General features: G+C 39.4%; 1 protein-coding gene across 1 annotated transcript; it reads right to left on the bottom strand.

Moving 5' to 3' along the window:
* Positions 1 to 307: 307 nt before the first annotated feature.
* On the bottom strand, positions 308 to 17,825 carry LOC138810656 (steroid transmembrane transporter SLC22A24-like). Its single transcript, XM_069997817.1, has 8 exons — positions 16,783 to 17,825; positions 16,504 to 16,666; positions 14,755 to 14,878; positions 11,663 to 11,781; positions 8,017 to 8,231; positions 6,114 to 6,225; positions 2,862 to 3,065; positions 308 to 929 (listed from the first exon to the last, which is right to left on the bottom strand). The coding sequence occupies exons 1-8, from the start codon at positions 16,895 to 16,897 to the stop codon at positions 869 to 871; spliced, it is 1,113 nt and encodes a 370-aa protein (XP_069853918.1). The 5' UTR covers positions 16,898 to 17,825; the 3' UTR covers positions 308 to 868.
* Between the last annotated feature and the right edge of the window lie 2,829 nt (positions 17,826 to 20,654).

Here is a 20,654-nt window from a genome sequence, read left to right as displayed (position 1 = left end):
TCACCAGGACTCAGTTTCCTTAAGTTATCCTGTCTCATTTTCCCCTAAATGTCTTTATTCCCTTAATTTTAAGGGAATTACATGAAGGAATATCTCCTGTATTTGCTGTTAGCTGACCATCATTATTCCTGAGGTAATTCTGCTACATTTGTATAATCTGGATATGGTACCTTTATCTATTGCATAGCTGGTCAAGACTTTCTCCCATTCTGTCAGTTGTCTCTTGTGTGTTGTAAACACAATGTACAAGGTGTTTGATGCTTTGGTTTTTGTTGGGCTTTTTTTTAAAAAAAGTGGTACCATTTAATTTTATTTATTTATTTATTTTTAGTCTTTCGTGGTGCTTGAACTCTGGACTTGGGCGCTTTCCCTGTGCTCTTCAGCTCAAGGCGAGCACTCTACCACTTGAGCCACAGCGCCACTTCCTTGTTGGGCTTTTATTGTAGTGCCTTTTGAAATCATGACCTCATACTTGCCATGCAAGCTCTCTACCACATGAACCACACTGCTAGATATTTTTCTTTCTTTCTTTTCTAAATAAGGTCTCACATTTATGCCCCAGCCAGCTTAAACCACAGTCGTTTTAATACTTCCCTTCTTCCTGGATGACAGTATATGACAGCACGCACAACTATGCCTGTCTTTTGGTAGTTATGATGAGGTCTTTACACACTTTTGCTTGGGCTGACCTCAATATCTGCACTGATTTCCATAGTGAGTGCACTAGTCTACAGTCCCACTAATAGTACAGGAGAGTTCCTCTCCCTCCCCATCCTCATCAGCATTGGTTGCTTGTCTTCTGGATGATTTCATCCCTACTGGAGTGAGCCCTATTTTGGGCTTGTTTGGATCAACTCTCCGGAATTCCTTAAAATTGTGTGATTTTCACGGAAATATCTTCCTTGTTTACTTTTCTTGAAGCAGTTTTGCTGTGAAGTAAAAAAATCGAAACAAAAACAAAATCAGAAGACAAAGAAGATGTAGATTAAGCACATAATTCCTGCATGCCTGAGGACAGTCTCTGCCTGGCACCTTTGTGCCCCAATATTAGAGGGCTTCACACTGGCCTTGACACCAACCCATGCTGAGGGAGATGGTACTGACTGTTTCTTCTTGTAACACTGTCATTTAGACATTTGTGTTTGGAAAAAATCAAATGGAGAACACAAACTATAAGGGATTATAAATTTTTCCTCATTTTAAATTGTGTGTGTGTGTGTGTGTGTGTGTGTGTGTGTGTGTGTGTGTGTGTGTGTGTGTGTATCCTGGGGCATGAACTCAGGGCCTTGGTACTGTACCTGAGCTGCTGTGCTGAAAGCTACTGCTCTACCACTTGGGCCACATATCCATTTTGATTTGTGGTGGTTAAGTGGAGAGAATAGGTCTCTTGGATTTTCCTGCCCAGGCTGGCTTCTAACCATGATGATCCTCAGATTTCAGCCTCCTGAGTGACTAGGACTATAGGTGTGAGCCATAGGTGTGCATCTTATATGTTAGTTTCATATTTCTTAAATTCTTCTTCCTCAAAATTTCCATTGCCTTTGGCAGAAACTTTGGTTAAATCTTATACTATCCAATTATTGAGGAACTTGTTCAACTATGCAAGAAGAGGATTTGTTTGTTTTTTGCCTGGTTTTAATTCCACAATTCTCCTTTGCCTGAAGAAATACCCAGGGTGTGTCTATGTGATAAACTCACACCTTTGCCCATAATATATTGAGCACTGATTGGGCTGATGGGAAATAAAACCAGGGATCTGAGAAGAAGATATTTAATTTTCACCTCATTTCTGAGAAAATATAAGCAATCTATGTTTCTTTCTTTTCTTTTGTAAATATTTTTGGGTCAGTTGTGGGGCTTGAACTCAGAGCCTGGGTTCTGTCCTGATCTCTCTTTTTCTTTTTTGTTTGGGGGGGGGGTGTGGGGAATCATGTTCTGGTCCTAAACTCTGGGCTTGGACGCTGTCCTTCAGCTCTTCAGCTCAAAGCTAGTGCTCTACCACTTGAGCCACAGCACCACTTCCATTTTTTTCTTTTTTCTTAGGTGGTGCTGAGGAATTGAACCGAGGGCCTCAGGCATGCAAGGCAAGTGCTCTACCAATGAGCCAACTTCCCAGCCCCTGTCCTGATCTCTTTTGCTCAAGGCTAGTCCTCCACCATCTTGAGTCACATTTCCACTTCCAGTGTTTGAGTGGTTAATTAGAGACATGAGCCTCATTATGGGGACATTTGTGCTTGGGCTGGCTTTGAACTGTGATACTCAGATCCTCAGATCTCAGCATCCTGAATTGCTACCTGGCAAATGTGTATTTCTCGTAAAAGCACAGACTATATGACATGTATAAGTTTGACTGAATTGTACCTTTCTACCACTAAACTTACTGGTGTAAGACAGCCTGTGTCAACCTGATGAGATTGATTTGGGAAGAGAAAAGAGGAGGAGGGAGAGTGGAGGAAGGTGACTCTGATCACTATGCATCATTGTATAACAAACAAATCGATGTTAATAAAAAATCAAAAACCAACAGGCAGCCTGTGTGATCTAGAGAGCCTCAGAGGAGTGTTCAAACTCAAGAATGCAATGCCACCCCACAAAATTAAGAAGAGTGAGGGGAGGGGTTGGTGAGAATGCTGAAAGGGATGACATTGATGAAGATTCATCATATCACAAAATACCTTGATAAATGGCAACTCCTTTGTAGAGCTACTTAAGAGTAAGAACAATAACAATAACAAACAGTTTTGTGGATAGGGATGAGGTTGATAATGAATAAGTGACTTGTATACACACAGAATATCCCTGGTCACAGATACAGGACACAGTCCCTGCCTAGTCAGGTGCCCACTGGAGTGTTTACTTACTCATTTTCCACATCCTGGATAGTGTTAGGGAGAGGTCGATTTCTTGTTTCTGGAAGGCAGAGGACTGCAAGGACAGAAAGGATGGGGAAGGCTCCATAGAGAATCCAGGGCAGGTGGGGAGAATACACTGCTAAGGTCATAAAGAGAGGCGCCATCACTGCCCCTACTCTGCCGAAAAGTTCAGTGATTCCTCCAATGGTTGTCCTTAGATTGCGAACAAAATAATAAAGAAAATATTTAAGAACTTTACTTGTATATCTTCTTTTTCTTTTTCACATTGTTTTTTTTTGGATATGGGTCTTGAACTCTGGTACTGGGACGGACATGTCCCTTAGCTCTTCAGCCTAAGGTTAGCGCTCTACCACTTGAGCCACAGTGCCACTTCCTCCTTTTCTTTTTTTAAAGCCTTGATCTTCCTATGTAGACAAGGAGGAGACTGTCCTGACTTGCTCTCACAACTTCTTGGATTTCAGGTATCTGACATCATGCCTGCATCAAGTAAATTTTATTTATTGTCTTCATTTCATTTTGGAAGCAACACAATAAAGTTATTAAACACATAGGCTCTGGCAGCCAGTTGTCAATTGTCACACTTACTGCTAATGATTTAGAACCCTTAGTTTCATTATTCTTCAAATAGGGATACCTACAACACTAAATGAATGATTTAGATGGAGCATCTCTCTCAATATAATAAAGGATATATACTCAACTTACAACCCACAGTTTAACTTTTTCTTCTAGTCCTAGGGCTTGAACTCAGGGTGTGGGTACTGTCCCTGAGCTTTTCTCTGAAGGCCAGTCCTCTACTACTTGAGCCACAGCTCCAGTACTGTCTTTCTTTGGTTAATTGGAGATTAGACTCTTATGAACTCTTGCCTGAGCTGGTTTCAAACTGTGATCTTCAGATTTCAGCCTCCTAAGCAGCTAGGATTACAGGCATGAGCACTTTTGAGAGTCAGCTTTCAATTATTTTTTATTCATTTTCTTTTTTTCTTTTTTTTTCTTTTTTTTTTTTTTTTGGTCCGGTCGTGGGGCCTGAATTCTGGGCCCGCTTGCTGTCTCTCAGCTCTTCAGCTCAAGGCTAGTGCTCTACAATTTGAGCCACAGGGCCACTTCCTGTTTTTTTCTTTTTGCTTATGTAGTGCTGAGGAATCGAACCCAAGGCCTCCTTCAAGCATGCAAGGCAAGCGTTCTACCACTGAGCAACCCTCCCAGCACCTCATTTAATTTTTGTGTCTAGCAACGTGCCATGTCCTTTAATGAAATCATAGTCTTCCCTTTTTTATTCATGTTTTTTGTAAAAAGGAATTAGTATTGTGATAATTCTTATATTATGTGATTTATCCACAATCTACCTTAATCTCATTTACCCTGTTTTATTCTTTCTTATCTTCCCTCTCTCCCTTTTGAAACAATTTTTACACGTTTCACCGTTTTTATTCATTATACACACATAAAGTATTTCAGCCATAATCACCCCCATCTCCTTCTCATTAACGCTTCCAATGTTTGCTGGTTAATTAATGATTATTTATGAGTGAATGATTAATTGGATTGTTTTTTGCTGTTTAATTCTTTGAGATCTTCCTATGCACTGTATATTAATCCTTTATCTGATTAACAGTTTAAATGCATTTTTTTTTTCCATTCTGTTGTCTCTCTGGTCACCTGGTAATCATTTCTTTCACAATTCAGAAGTCTTGTCTCAATTCTTTTTTTTTTTTTTTTTGGGGGTCCGGTCTTGGGCCTGAACTCTGGGTCTAGGCACTGTCCCTCAGCTCTTTGGCTCAAGGCTAGCGCTCTACCACTTGAGCCACAGCGCCACTTCCGGCTTTTATCTTTTTGCTTATGTGGTGCTGAGGAATCAAACCAGGGCCTCAGGCATGCAAGGCAAGCACTCTACCACTGAGCCACCTTCCTAGCTCCTTGTCTCAATTCTTGATTCTACTTGCTGATCAATTAGAGTGTTATTCAGAAAGCTATCACCTATGAAAACATCTTTGGTTCTTTGTCTGTGCTTTCTACAATCAGTTTAAAAGTTTCAGGCCATAATTAGTGTCTTGATCCATTTTGTATTAAATTGATTTTTGTAAGGAGTGAGAGATAGTAATGTACTCTGAATTGCTTATATTTATTTATATATTGTTTCTCCAACTATTTGTTAAAGAGGCTATCTTTTTTGAATGTAAGTTTTTCCCCTTTGTTTAAGATCAGATGGCCAGAAGTTGTGTGTTTTTTTTCCTGTGTCTTCTCTTCTCTTCTATCATCTAGCTGTCTACTTTTTTTGTTTGTATGATTTGTTTTTTGTTACTGTGTCTCAATAGTGTATTTTGATGTTGGGAAGTATGACATCTCTAGCAGTGTCCTGTTAGTTCCGGATTGCTTTGGCTAGTTAAGATCTTGTGCAATCTTGTGTAATCTCATGAACCTCAGAATTGACTTTTTTCTATTTGTATAAAATGATATTGGAATTTTGGAACAGCTTGTATTGAAACTAGATTCCCTTCAGTAGTTCACCACCTTATTTATTCTCCTGATTCATGAACATGGGAGATCCATTTTCTTTTTAACTTTATTGGCTTCTTTAAAAAAAAAAATTAGTACCACCCAAGCAGAAGCAGCCACAGACAGTAGTTAGGCTCTGAGATCAAGTCCCAGGACCAGCACCACAAATAAAAGTGATATGGGTCATCTATGAAAAAAATCACGGCTTCTTTCTTAAAATGTATCATTTTTATTGTAGAAGCCTTTCATCTCCTGCGTTGGCTTTACTTGCAGGTGTTTAATTTGTGAGGCGATTGCAAGTGCAACTCTTTTCTTTCTGACCTCATTATTATTGGTAAATAGAAAAACAACTGATTTTTCCTCTTTCCTGGTTGTTGTTGTTGTTGTTGTTTGGTTGTTGGTGGTGGTTTGGGGGCTTGAGCTCAAGGCCTCTATTCCTCAAGCCTACTACTGTAAGGCACAGTTCCACTTCTGATCCTTGACTTTACAGGAAATAACTTTATTTTTTCCTTCTTAGTACAGTGTTGCCTATCAGTTTAAATATATAGCCTTTATTATGTAGAGATATGGTCCTTCTAAATATTTAAATGTTTTATTATTTTTTTGAAAGTTGAGAAGTTTTAATTTTTGTCCCCCCAATAAATGTTATTAGTTCAGAAAATCTTCTCTGGAAACACATCAGGTTTGTTTTGTAATTTTTAATTGTTATGTAGCCCAGGATATCTTAAACTTGAGAGACAGTACCTCACTACAGTTGGGATGAGCTCCATATAGTGAATTGAATAGGTTGTGAGGCCAGAGGTATCAGCACCAATTCCCAGAATTGCTAAAACCATGCGCAGGGTCTGCTGAGTTTCTGTAGAGAGGAAGACACATCAGAGGCAGGCATACATGACTAGAGAAATCTGTCTACCCCAAACAATTATGAGAAGTTCTATTGGAGGGATTTGCTAGCAAGAAACATGTGATAAACAAACAGGACCTAGCAGAAACCATGTAACAGATGAGCTAGTGAAAGCAGACTCTAGTATGTTTGGGCTTAAGCACTGAATGAAGGAATGGAAAACATTTGCTGCAACTCTCCCTGCCCATTTGAGTTTTATCAGTCATGGCAGAGGCACGGAAAGTCAGGAAATGCTCTTTTTGTTGTTGTTGTTGTTGTTCAGGATGTGGTAGGAATACATGGATAAAAATCCCAGGCATTAATGACTCATGCCTTCAACAGTTTAGAACTAACAACAGGAGATTATTTCTTGACATAGGACAGGTATTCCAGCAGATGTACTAACAAGAGAACTGGATTCCGTTGGGAGTGAACTTTGTGAAGAAAGCAGGATCTAGATAACAAGCCAGGATTTTAAAATTTTAGCATTAGGACTCCTATGAGAACTCTAGTGCTGTGTTGGGAATCACTGACACAGAAAATGAAAAAAGTTTTGAAGCCTAATAAAAGTAGTCAAAGATATGATTAAAAACGAAGGTACTTTCAGAGGAGAGCCAGCTGGCAGCAGGATATAGAAGGGAGTATACAGTTCTAGCTTCTTCAAATACATTCCTGCCTTGAGAACATGATGGAGGGGACCAATGTAGTCCCCACAATCATCACTTAACGCCATGCAATTAATATAGTAAATTGTGATGGGTGAGTTTCTTCATCTATTTGCTATTTAGGAATATATTATAAAACAAAAACTGGATTATACTGACTGAAGGGGTGACAAATAGAAATGTACTCTTACCTGACTGACACAATCATAACCCCTCTTATATCTCTTTTATAAGAAAAAAAATTAAATACCATACTTAGGTTAGTGTCTTGTCTTTTTCCTGTTGTATTCTTTCTCTCTACCTGAAGGCAAGGGATTTTGTTGTTGTTATTTTTTGTTTTTTGTTTTTGTTTTTCTAAATCTTATTCCAGTGGCCTGGTGTTCCTGGTACATACCTGAAATTCTAGCAATATAGAACGTTGAGATCTGAGGATGGCAGTTCAAAGGCAACCTGGGCAGGAAAGTCCATTAGACCCTTATCACTGATTAACCACCACAATACTGTAAGTGATGCTCCTGCTCAAAGTGGTAGAGTGGTAGTCAAGCCAAAGAGTTTAGAGACAGGAACCAGGCCCTGAGTTCAAGCTCCAGGACTGAATCCCGGCCCCCAACCCCCCAAATCAACAACAACAAAACCCTTCATTCAAATCAATGAGCCTCTTTTTTTAAACTGTTGCATTTAGAATATAACAAAGGAGAGAATGACCAAGATAGAAAGACTTGATAAATTGGAAAAATTAATTCCAGGGAGGGGATTGTGTGTCTTCCTGGGTTAACAATCGCAAGATCTTTGATAACACAATGCATGCAATTAGTTCTAAAGAAATTGTTAGGTATTAGTGGCAATGATGTTTAGATTTATTGTAGATTTGATAAGGACAGCCTCGGGTCCGTATATTGGCTCCTTAAGAACTTTGGCTCAGTAAGAGCCCAAGTTTTGTCAAAAACTGCTGTAGGGACAGCTTCTAAGTCTTCACATTAACTTCATGGGATCCTCTGGTTATCCATGGTGATGCCATTCTTTTGGCCCAGATGAGTAAACCAAAGAAATTTCTGGAAGATAGGAGACATTACTTACTTTTCCCCAACTCATTTCTCACCTGGGGACAAAAAGGTGCTGACCAGAATCGAAAGTCCTGTGAGGAACATGAATAGTATCTGACTTTGTTTTCGGCCCAGATAATTCAATACCAAGAAGGGAACGAATCTGCTGATGAGTGTGACAAGGCCAAAGAGAATCTGGAACAGAAAGATGTTGCTCCCCAGGTGCTGCAGGTTGAGTGTCAGGCCATAGAAGGGTATGGCGAGTGCTATTCTGAAGTTAAAAGAATAAAAACACATTTAAAATGATAGAGCAAATTAATTTCAGATACAAAGGAAAAGAAGATCAGCGAAGCCGGGAGCCGGTGACTCACACCTGTAATCCTAGCTACTCAGGAGGCTGAGCTGTGAGGATCCTGGTTCAAGTCCGTGAGACTCTTATGAAAACCGGAAGTGGCGCTGTGGCTCAAGCTGTAGAGTGTTCACCTTGAGCTTAAGCGCTCAGGGACAGGGCCCAGGCCCAGAGTTTAAGCCCCATGACCGACCAAAAAAAAAAAAAAAAAAAGATCAGTGAATTCCTTGCTTTCCCTGGGGAAATAGTACAAGATTCACAGCAGGTGCACACAAATGTATCAGTAGACATTAGATTTAGGTCCAAATCATTGTGACTCATACTTTCTTGCCTATAATGTATTTTGGTAAAAATTCTTCATGAATTTCAAATTTCTCTGTTTCTTCATCACTACTGACTAACTGACTAGATTCTTCAAAATCACATAAGCAGAAAAAGCTGGGAGTGGCTCTGTGGCTCAAGTGGTAGATTGCTAGCCTTGTGCTAAAGAGCTGAGGTACAATGCCAAGGGCCAGAGTTAGGTTCATGACCGACAAAAAGAAAAAGAGAGAAAGAGAGAGGGGGGTGGCTGAGATCTGAGGTTTAAGGTTCAAAGCTAGCCTGTGCAAAAAGTGTGTGTAACTCAGGCCGAGTGGAGGTATGCCTTAACTGGAAAAGTGTTGGCCTTGAGCAAACAAGCTAAGGGACAATGCCAAGGTCCCAAGTTCCAGCCCCAGGATCAGCAAACACACCCAACATACACATAGGGCATTTTTTTCTTTTTATTAACTTGGAATTTGTTAGGGGAAGCCAAACGTACCTCCTTTGTTAATATACCAGGAGTTCCCACTAGTCATGAAAATCAAAATACTGGTTTCTCAGTAGCCGCCAGGGTCAGGAAATATGAAGTTTATTGAGACCCCAGAAAATGTGGAAAGCCCTGCTGATTGTTGTGGTAAGTTGTTAGATCTGCAGCCCTGTTTGCTTATCAGTAACCCAGATAAGATCAGCCCTGTTTGGTTAACAATAGTAGATCAGCCCTGACATCCATCCCTATCCTGCCCCCAGGAGAAAGAATACCTGCTTGCTTTGTGTGGGCCCCCCAATTTCACTCACCTAATCAAATCAGAATGATAGGTTAGTTATAACAGATAGTATGAGATGGACTCTAACTCCACTGGCCACTGACATAAATATGCACTTCTTTATGTGGGTGTTGTAAACCGTTCGGCCACCTGCCTGTGGCCAGGCTTGACCACATGGATTTTGCCTTTAAAAACCCTAGCTTGTGGGCCATTCAGGGTCAGAGTTTTCATGTGTGCCGCATCCCTGTCCGGTCAGATTTCCTCTTCGGCAGTAAAGTCATCTTTTTACTTGAGGCTATCTCTGAGTAGTGGACTCTTTTCCCCATAACAGAACTCAAGGGCTAACAAAAGCTTTTTTTTTTTTTTTAATAAAGAAGCAAATTAATCTCAGAAAGAGACGGAAAAGTATGGTTATCATTTTTCTTAATGGGATTAAGGTAGAAGAAAAATGATTCAAGGAATGAAAATGTGCTCATTTGGTTGGCTAATTTATGGGTCTATGGATTTATAACATAGATCTTGATGAACACAGAATTTGTGCCTTTTTCATTTTTGTAATGGTGTCTTATGTCAGGCATGAGAACTTGGATTCTGTTACTTGAGCCACAACCCCAGCTCCTTTTTCTTTTTGTTATTTTTCAAAGAGAGTCTTGCTTTTTGCCAGAGCCAGCCAAGACCCAAACCTGGCTGTTTATGCCCCTGCATAGCTGTGATGACACCACCCTTTTCTTCTGATTGGTTGAGATGAGGTCTTGTGAACTTTTTGTCTGAGTTGGCCTTGAACTGAGATCCTCCCAACATCAGCACTTAGAACACTTAGAATCATGTTGTGAGCCTCTGAGCCTCGCTGCAATTTTCTTTATGTAAGTTCTATTTCAATAAAAACTAAAAAGATAAAATGTTCAAATATGTTTCACAGTAGACTACTCCATATGCTAATATGCAGTGCTGAACTTTGTTCTGGAATGTGATTTCCATATTTCTGTAGTTCAGTCTCACTGAGAGATCTCATAAGGTAACCTTAAAAGGTGGTAATTAAACATAAACCCTTTAACATCATTTTTCTTCTCTTATGTATTGATTTGTTGTATATAATGCTGCCACTGTTTTGTTTTGTTTTGTTTTGTTTTTGAGAGTCCTGGGGCCTGAACTCAGGGCCTGCATGTAGTCCCTGAACCTCTTGGTGCTCAAGGCTAGCACTGTACTACTTTAGCCACAGCTACACTATCTGGTATTTTCTTAGTCCTTTAATGGAGATAAGGGTCTTATGGACTTTTCCCACCCTGAGCTGGCTTTGAACTGTGATCCTCACATCTCAGCCTTTTGAGTAGCTAGGATTACAGGCGTGAGCCACCAGTGAAATACCTGACCAATAATTTACCTGAGACCTCATTTTATTCTGGAATTTAGCCTCTGACTTACTGCAATCCAAAAGCCAGAAAATTCCACAGAAAGCTAAGTAGAAACAGTCCTTGGAAAACTACAGATGATGCTTACCTAAGATAAGCCAAATTGCCTGAGATTCCAGACAGCACCCCACCTAGAAATAGTGACCAATATCTAACCAGAAAGTCCTACAGTTCTGCATGTACTCCCTTGCACCACCCTGTGACTTTAGCCATTAATTTTTTTTTTTTTTTTGGTACAGTTGTGGGGCCTGAACTCTGGGCCTGGATGCTGTCCCTCAGCTCTTCATTTCAAGGCTAGCGCTCTACCACTTGAGCCACAGCGCCACCTCTGGCTTTTTTCTTTTTCCTTATGTGTTGCTGAGGAATCGAACCCAGGGCCTCATACATGCAAGGCAAGTGGTATACCACTGAGCCACCTTCTCAGCCCTTTAAGCAATAATTTTAAAGCGCATCAACATCTCGATCCGACCAATAACTCTTTCTAAATTCCTTCCCGCCATTGGACCCACGAACCATGTATTAGAGATGTTTTATGATTTTCCCGGGGTGTGTGTTGAGTTGTCAAGGAATGATATGATGAGTGCAAAGCCCCAGCCTTCCCCAAAGAGTGTATAAAACGGCTGCAAACCCCAGGCTCGGGCCTCTCAGCGTCACCAGTTGTTTGTTGTGTGTGCAGAGGACAGAGCTAGCTTGCAGCAAATACCTCGCTGCTGATTACATCGATCTTGGTCTCTGGTAGTCTTTATGAGGGTCCTGAACTCAAGCACTATCCCAGTCCCTGGCCTGCTGTTGCTATTGTTTTTGAAAGAATAAATGTAGTTCCTCTCTAATAAGATATTGGAGGTAAAACATGTTGATAAATTTATTTAAAGGAACATACCTGATAAAACTCAGGCAGCAGCTTCTCATACACAGCCTGGGTGCATGGAACAACTGAAAAATGGATATTTTTGCCTTGGCGTTGTCCTCAAAATCCTCCTGCAGGTTGGATTTCACAAACTTGGACAACAAAAGTCAAAAGCATTCATGAGATGTCAATAATGTGCCAATTATATTGTTAAATACTAGAAGATGAAACACATGTGGTATGTTGTATCTTCAAGGAAAACTACAGAGTAGGGACTTGGGCAGAACCCAGTTTGGGTTCTTCCCAGGTGGGAAGAACCATGAAAGATTCAGGAAGAGGGGAATTAGATAAGATTAAAGCCTGTTTAAATACTGAGGCAACAACCAGTAAAGAACCTTGACATTTAAAAAGGTATGGGTGTGTGTGTGTGTGTCTGTTGGTCCTATGGCTTGAAGTCAGGGCCTGGGTGCTGTCCCTGAGCTGCTTTTGCTCAAGGCTAGCACTCTACCACTTGACCATAGCAACTCTTTTGCCTTCCTCTGTTTTTTTTTTCTTTTTAAATTTTTTTTTTTGGGGTCCGGTTTTGGGGCCTGAACTCTGGTCCTGGGTACTGTCTTTCAGCTCTTCAGCTCAAGGTTAGAGCTCTACCACTTGAGCCACAGCATCACTTCCGGCTTTTTTTCTTTTTGCTTATGTAGTGCTGAGGAATCAAACCCAGTGCTTCATGCATGCAAGGCAAAGGCTCTACCACTGAGCTACCTTCCCAGCCCTCTTTGCCTTCTTCTGTGTAATCTTTTGGAGATAAGAACCTCAAGCAGCCTTTGAGTCTTGATCCCAAGTTCTCAGCTTCCTGAGTAGGTAGGATTACAGGGGTGAGGCAGATATGACTGGCTTGTGTTTATTATTTTTATAACAGTTTATTCATTTTCTATATTAGGACTGTGGAGAGTTAATACTGGATATGACAGACTGTTCTATCAGCGAGTTAGTATTTTAGATTTTCCAAGTAAAGACACAAAATACAAAATGAGGAAGTGTCGCTGAAATGTTCCTTGGGACACTATTTAGTAATACTGTTTATTTCAAATGTTATCTATCATTAATGACAGATGTGAAGAATTCAGAGCTCAGATTGAAAGGCAAGAGTTTGTTGCTGAGGACCAGTATGCTACAATTTTCCAAGCCTTCAAAACTACAATAGGAATTTCTAACCTTTGCCTAGCTGGATTCAGCTAGGCTCTGGATTCCTTTGTATGTTACCTCTCCCTTTTGAACAAAAACAATACAGTATTTCCACAGTGCTCATATAATCATTGCATATTGGATGAGTTTGGGACAGGTGGACTTTTTTTTTACTCTGTAGCTTCACAGATTTATATAGAAAGATTCTATAATCAGAGAACAATGCTTAAGTAGTCCCATGCACATTTACACCTCATTAAAATGTTAAGATTCTGTGGGCTAGAGGTGGAGATCATTTTCGTAGCATGTAAGAGGCCCTTAATTTAGTACCAGCACTAGGAAAAATAAATTCTGAACTTTGAGCATATGTTGGTTGTAATGAAAGGAAACTTTTGGAGACAGTGCTATTTCATATAGCAGAGGGATGACATTACTTTGATTGGGAACATAAAACCTTTGTGTCTTCCTTGGTTAGCGTTTTCTTATGTGGCATTTGCTGTCTTTCAGAGCAGCCTGTGGACACGTTTCTCCGCAGTGCCACTGCCGCCCAGTTTGGTGATGTGTCAAAGGCCTCCTCCAGCTCTTATCACCTTAGTCCTTTCTAGACCATTAATGCTGGCTGAACACTTTCTGGTTTTCTCACCAATGCCTGGCACATAGACTGGATTAGCACCGATTTTGTATTAGACTGTCTCTCAATTTTTCTGCCCTATTTTAAAATGTTTCTTGCAGAGAGATGCTGTGAAGTTAATTCCGTCAGTAATATCCAACATTGTGCTGACACACTTTATGTATTCAAAGGTATTTATTTAATTCTTTCTTTAGTTAAGCTGCTCCTGGGACTTGAACTCAGGGGCTAGGCATTGCCCTTGAGCTTTTGTGTTCATGGCTGCCACTGTGCCACTTGAGTCATAACATCACTTCCAGCTTTTGGGTGGTTAATTGGAGATATGGGCCTCACAATCATTCCTTCCTGGGCTAGCTTTGTGGCTCGATCCTCACATCTACGCGTCCAGAGTAGGTAGGATTATAGGCATGAGTCACTAGGGCCCTGCTACAAAGATTTTAAAATGAGTCAGTAAAATGTATGTATGAGTGAGCCAGCTATATTAGGAACTAGGTTCTAGAAATATGGAGAAAAACAAATAAGAAAAACATCAACAAACCCCAAACCAAGAAAAGAAATACCAAAAAAAAAAAAGATTTTCAAAGAACTTTTCTACATAGGCAACATCTTAGTACTCTCTGATATTGACAGTGTAAATGTCAGAGAAAGAAGGACTTTTATATAATTACTGCCAAAGCACTTGGATTAGAGCAAGAGTTCCTATTTGTTGCCTACTAAGCATTTAATCTTTGAATGAAATGCATGGAAGTTAAAATGATATTTAATGTTTTCCCTAAAGTGAACCATGATTTATTGAACTAGTGAGAAAGGGTTACTGCTTCCTTGCCCATATGTGTGTCGTTTGTGGGAAATTGCTCTTTTATTCAAACAATGATGTGATTTCTGACAAAAGATAGACACATTTTTTATTTGGTACTTCTTTCTCTACACAATAATAAGACTGTGGGGGAACTAATTCGGTGATGTGCAAGTGTCACTTAGAAGCAGCGTGCTCAGGAGGCTGAGAACAGAAGATCCCAGTTCAATGCCAGCCTTGGCAGGAAAGTTCCCAAGACTCATATCTCTAATCAATCAACAGAAAACCGGATGTAGCATGGTGGCTCAAAGTGATAGAGTGGTTGCCTTGGTCGAAAAAGCTCAGGGTCAGTATCCAGGCGGTGACTTCAAGCCCCATGACCGAAAAAAACAAAAAACAAAAACAAAGAAACTTCTCACTTAGAAAATTCTAATTTGGGATATGCCTAAAGGACCCAGAATAGTAGGATTGTGAGTTCAAATCATCTATTCCCAGTAATCAGCCCCCTTCTCAGATCACCTCAATGCTCAGGGTCTCCCAAGCATTCTTCTTTCCATTTATACGTGCAACTCTTCTAAGTTCCTCTAAGCCCTTTTCTAGCTGATTGCTAAAAACCAGCCACCAAGCAGACTCTACCAGCATCCTGAAAAAGAAGACAGCAGAGCTACAGTAAACATCTAACTGCTTATTTTACACATAACTTTAATCTGAAATATCTTTTCCTGTCCATTTCATATAGAGTTTGTACATCATAGTAGAGTCATTTCTGATTAAATCTGCCTTCTCTGGTGGACTTACAGGAAGGGTATCTAAGTGTTTGTTTGTTGAAAGTAATTATAGACAACAAGGAGGAATGAACAAATAGTCTGAGTATCCATTGACATTCCAATGGTTAATATCCCTATATGATCTACATGCCATATAATTAATCTCTGTAGATAGTTTATTCAGTGATTTTATACACAGTAAAATTCTTCACACTGGGAACATGTGCTCACACTTCTAATTATAGCTACTCAGGAGGCTGAGATCTGGGGATCACACTTTCAAGCCAGTCTGGGCAACAATGTACATGAAAATTTTATTCCACAGTATGATCAAAAACCAGTATGAAAGTTGCTGGCTAAAGTCTTAGAGTTTGCTCATTTTATCACTTTTGATGAAAACGTAAAAAGTACAAAGCATTAAGTAATTAAAGAAGATAGCAAAAGATGGAAAGACCTCGCATGCTTATATACTACTGAAACTGTCTACTGATTCAATGCAGCCCCCATCAGAATTCTACTGACAGGCCTTGCGTAAATAGAAAAGGCAATCTTAAAACTGATAGAGAAGTGCAACAGACTCTGCCGAGTCAAAGCATTCCTGGACAAAAAAAGCAATGCTGGAGGTATCACAATATTCGGCTTCAAATTGTGCTACAAAGCCAGAGTAATGAATCATCATGGTAATGGTAGGAAAAAAAGATACGTATTCCAATGGAATAGAATATAAGTCCTAGAAATAATATCACAGAGTGGCATATTATTACTCAAAAAGATAAACAAATTTATGTTTTTTATAGAAAATGGATGGAACTGGAGATCAAGTTAAGTGAAAAAAACCAGACTCTGAAAGACACATATCATGTACTCTTCTCTGCAAATCTGTACTTAAATATATTCTATATTATATGGCACTTGTATGTTATGAGTGTAAAAGGGGCTCTAATGCTGGGGAGCCACAGAAATACAGGGAGATTTAAGTCAGTAGTTGATGGGGGTGGAGTGCAAATATAACTTCATTCTGTAAAAAACAGCAGAGTTAAGCCTGTTAAACGAGTTAAAAGTATATTTTGAAAAGGAGGGGGAGATGGCATTGGAAAAGCGATTAGAAGGTGTGAATATGGTCAAAGTCCAGTGTGAATATGGTCAAAGTACATTATTTACATGCTAATAGAAGGTGTGAATATTGTCAAAGTACATTATTTACATGTGTGGAAATAGCTCCCTCAGACCCCTCTTATTCCAAGGAATATATGCTTTAAAACGAGATTAAAAAAAGATTCCATAATAATTCTGTGGTTAAGATAGAAAAGCGCTCACTCCACAGCTGCAGCCTCCTCGCAGAGTACATTCTGTTCTCCTTTGTATCTCAGTAGCACAGTGGTGACTGTGGGTGAGGTGACAGGATCATTCAAAGAATACACAGATCCCAAGTGTCAGGTCCTCCCTCTAAGCCTCTATTTCCCCTTTCATTAGAGTTAAAGGCCACACATATTGTCCATACCTTGATAACACGCAGCAGACCAACAGAGGTATGGATAATATCAGCTGCAGTGTGGTCCAACTTCGAAAGAAAAAAGCCAGTCCTCCCAGCAGCATCTGCCCAGTACTGTAGGAAGTAAACATTGCTAACAAAGCTTGGGATTGAGGTCTTGTCCACTCTATAACTGGAAGAAAACACACTTGTAATCATAGTTGTGTGGTTATAATCATTTTTTCCAAGTCATGTCTTCAAGACATTTCTAGTCAAGAAGGAAATGAAAGGATCAAATGACTTACTTACTGAGAACAGAAGAGTTTGCTAAAATAGGCATGACAGATAACCCAGCTAAGAATCGCAGGGAACAGTAAACAATGAAGGTGGGAGCAAAGGCTGCACAGGTGTCACCGATGGCCATTTGGAACAAACACCACCTGAAGATGGTTTTCCGCCCAAACCTAAGAAATATTGGACTATGTGAGATAATTCAAGACCAAAAACAATAACACTAAAAACAGCCAAAGATATCACATCATGAAATTTAAGGTAGATCTTGAATCTTTCTACAAAGATTTTAGGTATCATCGATTTGAAATGTGCTATTCTTTAAATTAAATATTAAATATTAATCAATGCTAAATATTATTTCTACATTATACTTGAGATTTGTTGCAATTTCTATATTAGCCAACAGCTGAAATGGAAGAAGCTGAGCAATTTGCCAATGAATGTGATATCCAAAGTCTCTCAGTGAGGACACGCAAAGTCACCATAAGAACTCTGGTGCCATGTCAAGCCATATAAAAAAAGAAGATAACATCTGAGATTTTGTCAGAAGTGTTCATTAGTAGACACATATTTGGGATGACAGGTTTGTGTGTTATGCTTAGAGTCCTGAGGAGTGAAATCAAGAAAGTTCTGCTATCTTTATTAGTGTCTGTGCACTGTCAAAGTGGAAGTCCAACTTGTTTGACAGACAGAATGGGAAGACAATCCATCAAAGTTTTATATAGATAGCTTAACAACCATTCTCAGCTGTGTCTTGCAAAGTCTGTTTCAGCATGAACAGTAGACAACTCAGAAACCTCCTCTCCCTTCAGGAGTGGATAGAAAGTTCACAGAAGAGAGAATAAGGCTCAAAGAAGATTTAAACCATCTAAATAGACCCATATCAAGCAATGAAACAATAAGAGATCTCCCATACATGAAAAGCTCATGACCAGATGGATTCACAGTCGAATTCTATAAGGTCTTCAAAGCAGAACTGACACCAGTATTCCTCAAACTTTTCTATGAAATTGAAAGCAAATGTTCACTCCTAAACTCATTGTATGAAGCCAGCATAACCCTCAATCTCAAAAGCAAACAAGGACTTATCAGAAAAAGATAGAGAGAGAGAAAGAACTATAAATCTGTTTTTGATGAACATTGATGCAGAACTTCTCACCAAAATTCTGGCCAATCACTTCAACAACTCATCAAAATACATACATAATTAGGAAACAGTATTTACTCCAGGGATGCAAAGCTGGTTCAATATTTCCAAGTCAATTGTTATAATCATCACATCAATAGGAGTAAGGTCAGGAACCACATGATCATTTCAATAGATGCAGGAACCTCATAAAAGAAACCCCAAACTTCCAAAAATCAACGATGAATTAATAAATGGGCAAAAGAACTGAACAGACACTTCCCAAAAGGAGTACAAAATAGCCATGTGCTGGTGGCTGTAGTCCTACCTATTCAGGAGGCTGATATATGAGGATCATGGGCAGAAAAGATCGTTAGACTCTGAGATCCAATTAACCATCCTCTCCCCTATTAAACCCACTCCCCAAAAAACCCAGGAAGTAGATTTGTGGCTCAAAGTGGTATAGTGCTACCCATGAGCAGAAGAACTCAGAGACAGCACTAAGGCCCTAGGTTCACAGTCCATGATTGACAACCCCTCCCCCCAAAACAGAAGAACTACAAATGGCCAATCAATACATAAAGAAATACTAACTCTGGTGACAAAGAAATGGTCATTGAAACAATACTTGAATTCACCTCACTCTAGGAAGAATAGTCATCTTCAAAAACGTAAGCAAGTAATGGAGGCAAGGATTTTTTGGGGTAAAGCACAATTTTTTATACACTACTTTTGGACCATAAACAAATGTGAGCACTGAATAAACCAGTATAGATGTTCTTTAACAAACTGCAAAAAAAAAAAAACAAAAAAAAAAAAACAAAAAAAAAACAAACTACCATGCAATCTAGTGCTACCACTCTTGGACATTTGTTCTAAAGGATGTGTATCAGACTATTGTGGGGACGCCTATATGCTCATATTCATGGAAGCACTATTCACAAGGGTCAAGCTATCAATACTACTCACAGGCCATGAATGAATCAAGAAAATGTATGTATCATGAATATTATTAAGCTAAGAAAAAGAATGAAATTACATCATTTCAGAGAGGTTGATGGAACTGGAGATCATCATATGAAATGAAATAAGCCAGGTTTAAGAGTACAAAGTTCACATGTTTTCTCTCATATGTACATGCTAGACCTAAAATAAGCATATATAAACACATATAAGATACACATGTTATATATAGTAATTCTATTCATCGAAATTATATAAGATTGTATTATTATATATAACAGTATTATAATACTAATGTACATTATATACTGCAGTACTATAATATATAATGTTATCTAATAATATAATCATACATACAATATAACATTTTATCGTGTATATATAAAATCATTAAACTGTGGTGATGGATATATAAAATCCCATGGTGAAGTCCCTTTAACAATTAAAAAGCATTTCAATAAAAGTGAGTATTAGAAGATGGAACATGACTGTCTGGGGTGTGGGCACTCGTAGGAAGAAACTGAACAGAGGTTAAAGGATGGTGAATAGGATCAAAATACTTTCTATACAGAGGTGGAATGGAACTATCAATATCGGTTGTTGCAAGTGCTTTAGAGAGGGAGAGAGGGAGGGATGAAGAGTGATACATGGAGTTATTCTAATCAAGATACATCATATGCATAAATGGACATGTCAAAATGAAATCTAGTACGAGTAAGAGATGTTACTAAGAGGCTACTAGGAGATGTAAGAATGCATAAATAAGGAGATAGAGGCAAGATGGCAGATTGCTGAGAGGAAAGTCAGTGTCTCTCCTCACTGACAGAAGGTCCAGAGCTCAAGTAGGAAAAGCAAGCTGAAGTAGGGACACCACGCATAGTCCAGTAGAAATAAATACTATGGAATCTTAAGCCTGTGAAATTGAGGTGGGGTAGTGGGGGAGAGAAAACCTGACTTAAAGGAATCCAAGAGCCCTGTGGCGGGGGTTCAGGCCTGTATTCCTAGAAGCTCAGGAGACTACGCCAGCACGGCCACTATGAAAGTCTATGAGATTCTCATCTCCAATGTTGGGAGTGGAAGTGTGACTCAAGTAGTAGAATGCCTACCTTGAGAGAAAAAAAACTAAGAGAAGGGACGGTGCCCTTCCCTTGAACTTTTTCAAGTCCCAGGACTGGCACACACACATGCATGCACTCCCCCACCCCTACCACCCCAAACAGAAAAATAAAAACCAGTCTCAGAAAGACAAATATCACATGCTTGGTTCTCCTTCCTTCCCTCCCTCCTTTCCTCCTCCCTCTGTCTTCCCTTCTTTTCACACCCTTCCCTTCCTTTCCTTTCTTGCCAGCATTGGGCTTGAACTCAGAGACTGATTAATCTCCCTTAGCTTTTTGCTCAAAGCTAGCACCCTATCATTTGAGCCACAGCTTCACACCAGCTTTTTACAGGTTCATTGGAGGTAAGTGTCTATGGACTTTCCTTCCCAGGCTGGGGTACAGCTTTGATCCTCAGATCTCAGTCTCTTGAGTAGCTAGGAGTATGAGTCACCATACCTGGCTTTCAATGTCTTTCTTTTAGGTTTTATAGCTTTCATTGTAGAGGTCTTTAACTTCTTTGGTCAAGTTTAATCCTAAATATTTTAGTTTGAGAAAGCCATTGAGAATGAAATTGGTCTTTTGGCTTTTTTCGTAGATGGCTTATTGTTGTTACATAGAAAAGATACTCGTTTTTTATTTTGTAATTGTGAATACATCAGTTCATCAGATCCCACTATTGTCTAAGTTTGTACAATACAAAT

Source organism: Dipodomys merriami, unplaced genomic scaffold (genome assembly GCF_024711535.1).
Source record: "Dipodomys merriami isolate MVZ:Mamm:240054 unplaced genomic scaffold, mDipMer1.0.p SCAF_505, whole genome shotgun sequence".
In the NCBI taxonomy this organism is placed as follows: domain Eukaryota; kingdom Metazoa; phylum Chordata; class Mammalia; order Rodentia; family Heteromyidae; genus Dipodomys; species Dipodomys merriami.
This window is presented reverse-complemented; position numbering and strand designations above follow the sequence as displayed.

What these genes read in the sequence shown, in the direction of transcription:
- LOC138810656 (XM_069997817.1), bottom strand. Translation starts at nt 16,897, where the DNA reads ATGGCCATCGGTGACACCTGTGCAGCCTTTGCTCCCACCTTCATTGTT. An exon ending in GTCTGCTGCGTGTTATCAAG is followed by an intron (nt 14,879 to 16,503) that starts GTATGGACAATA and finishes CTTCTTTTTCAG; the next exon opens with GATGCTGGTAGAGTCTGCTT. An exon ending in TGCTGCCTGAGTTTTATCAG is followed by an intron (nt 8,232 to 11,662) that starts GTATGTTCCTTT and finishes TTTTAACTTCAG; the next exon opens with AATAGCACTCGCCATACCCT.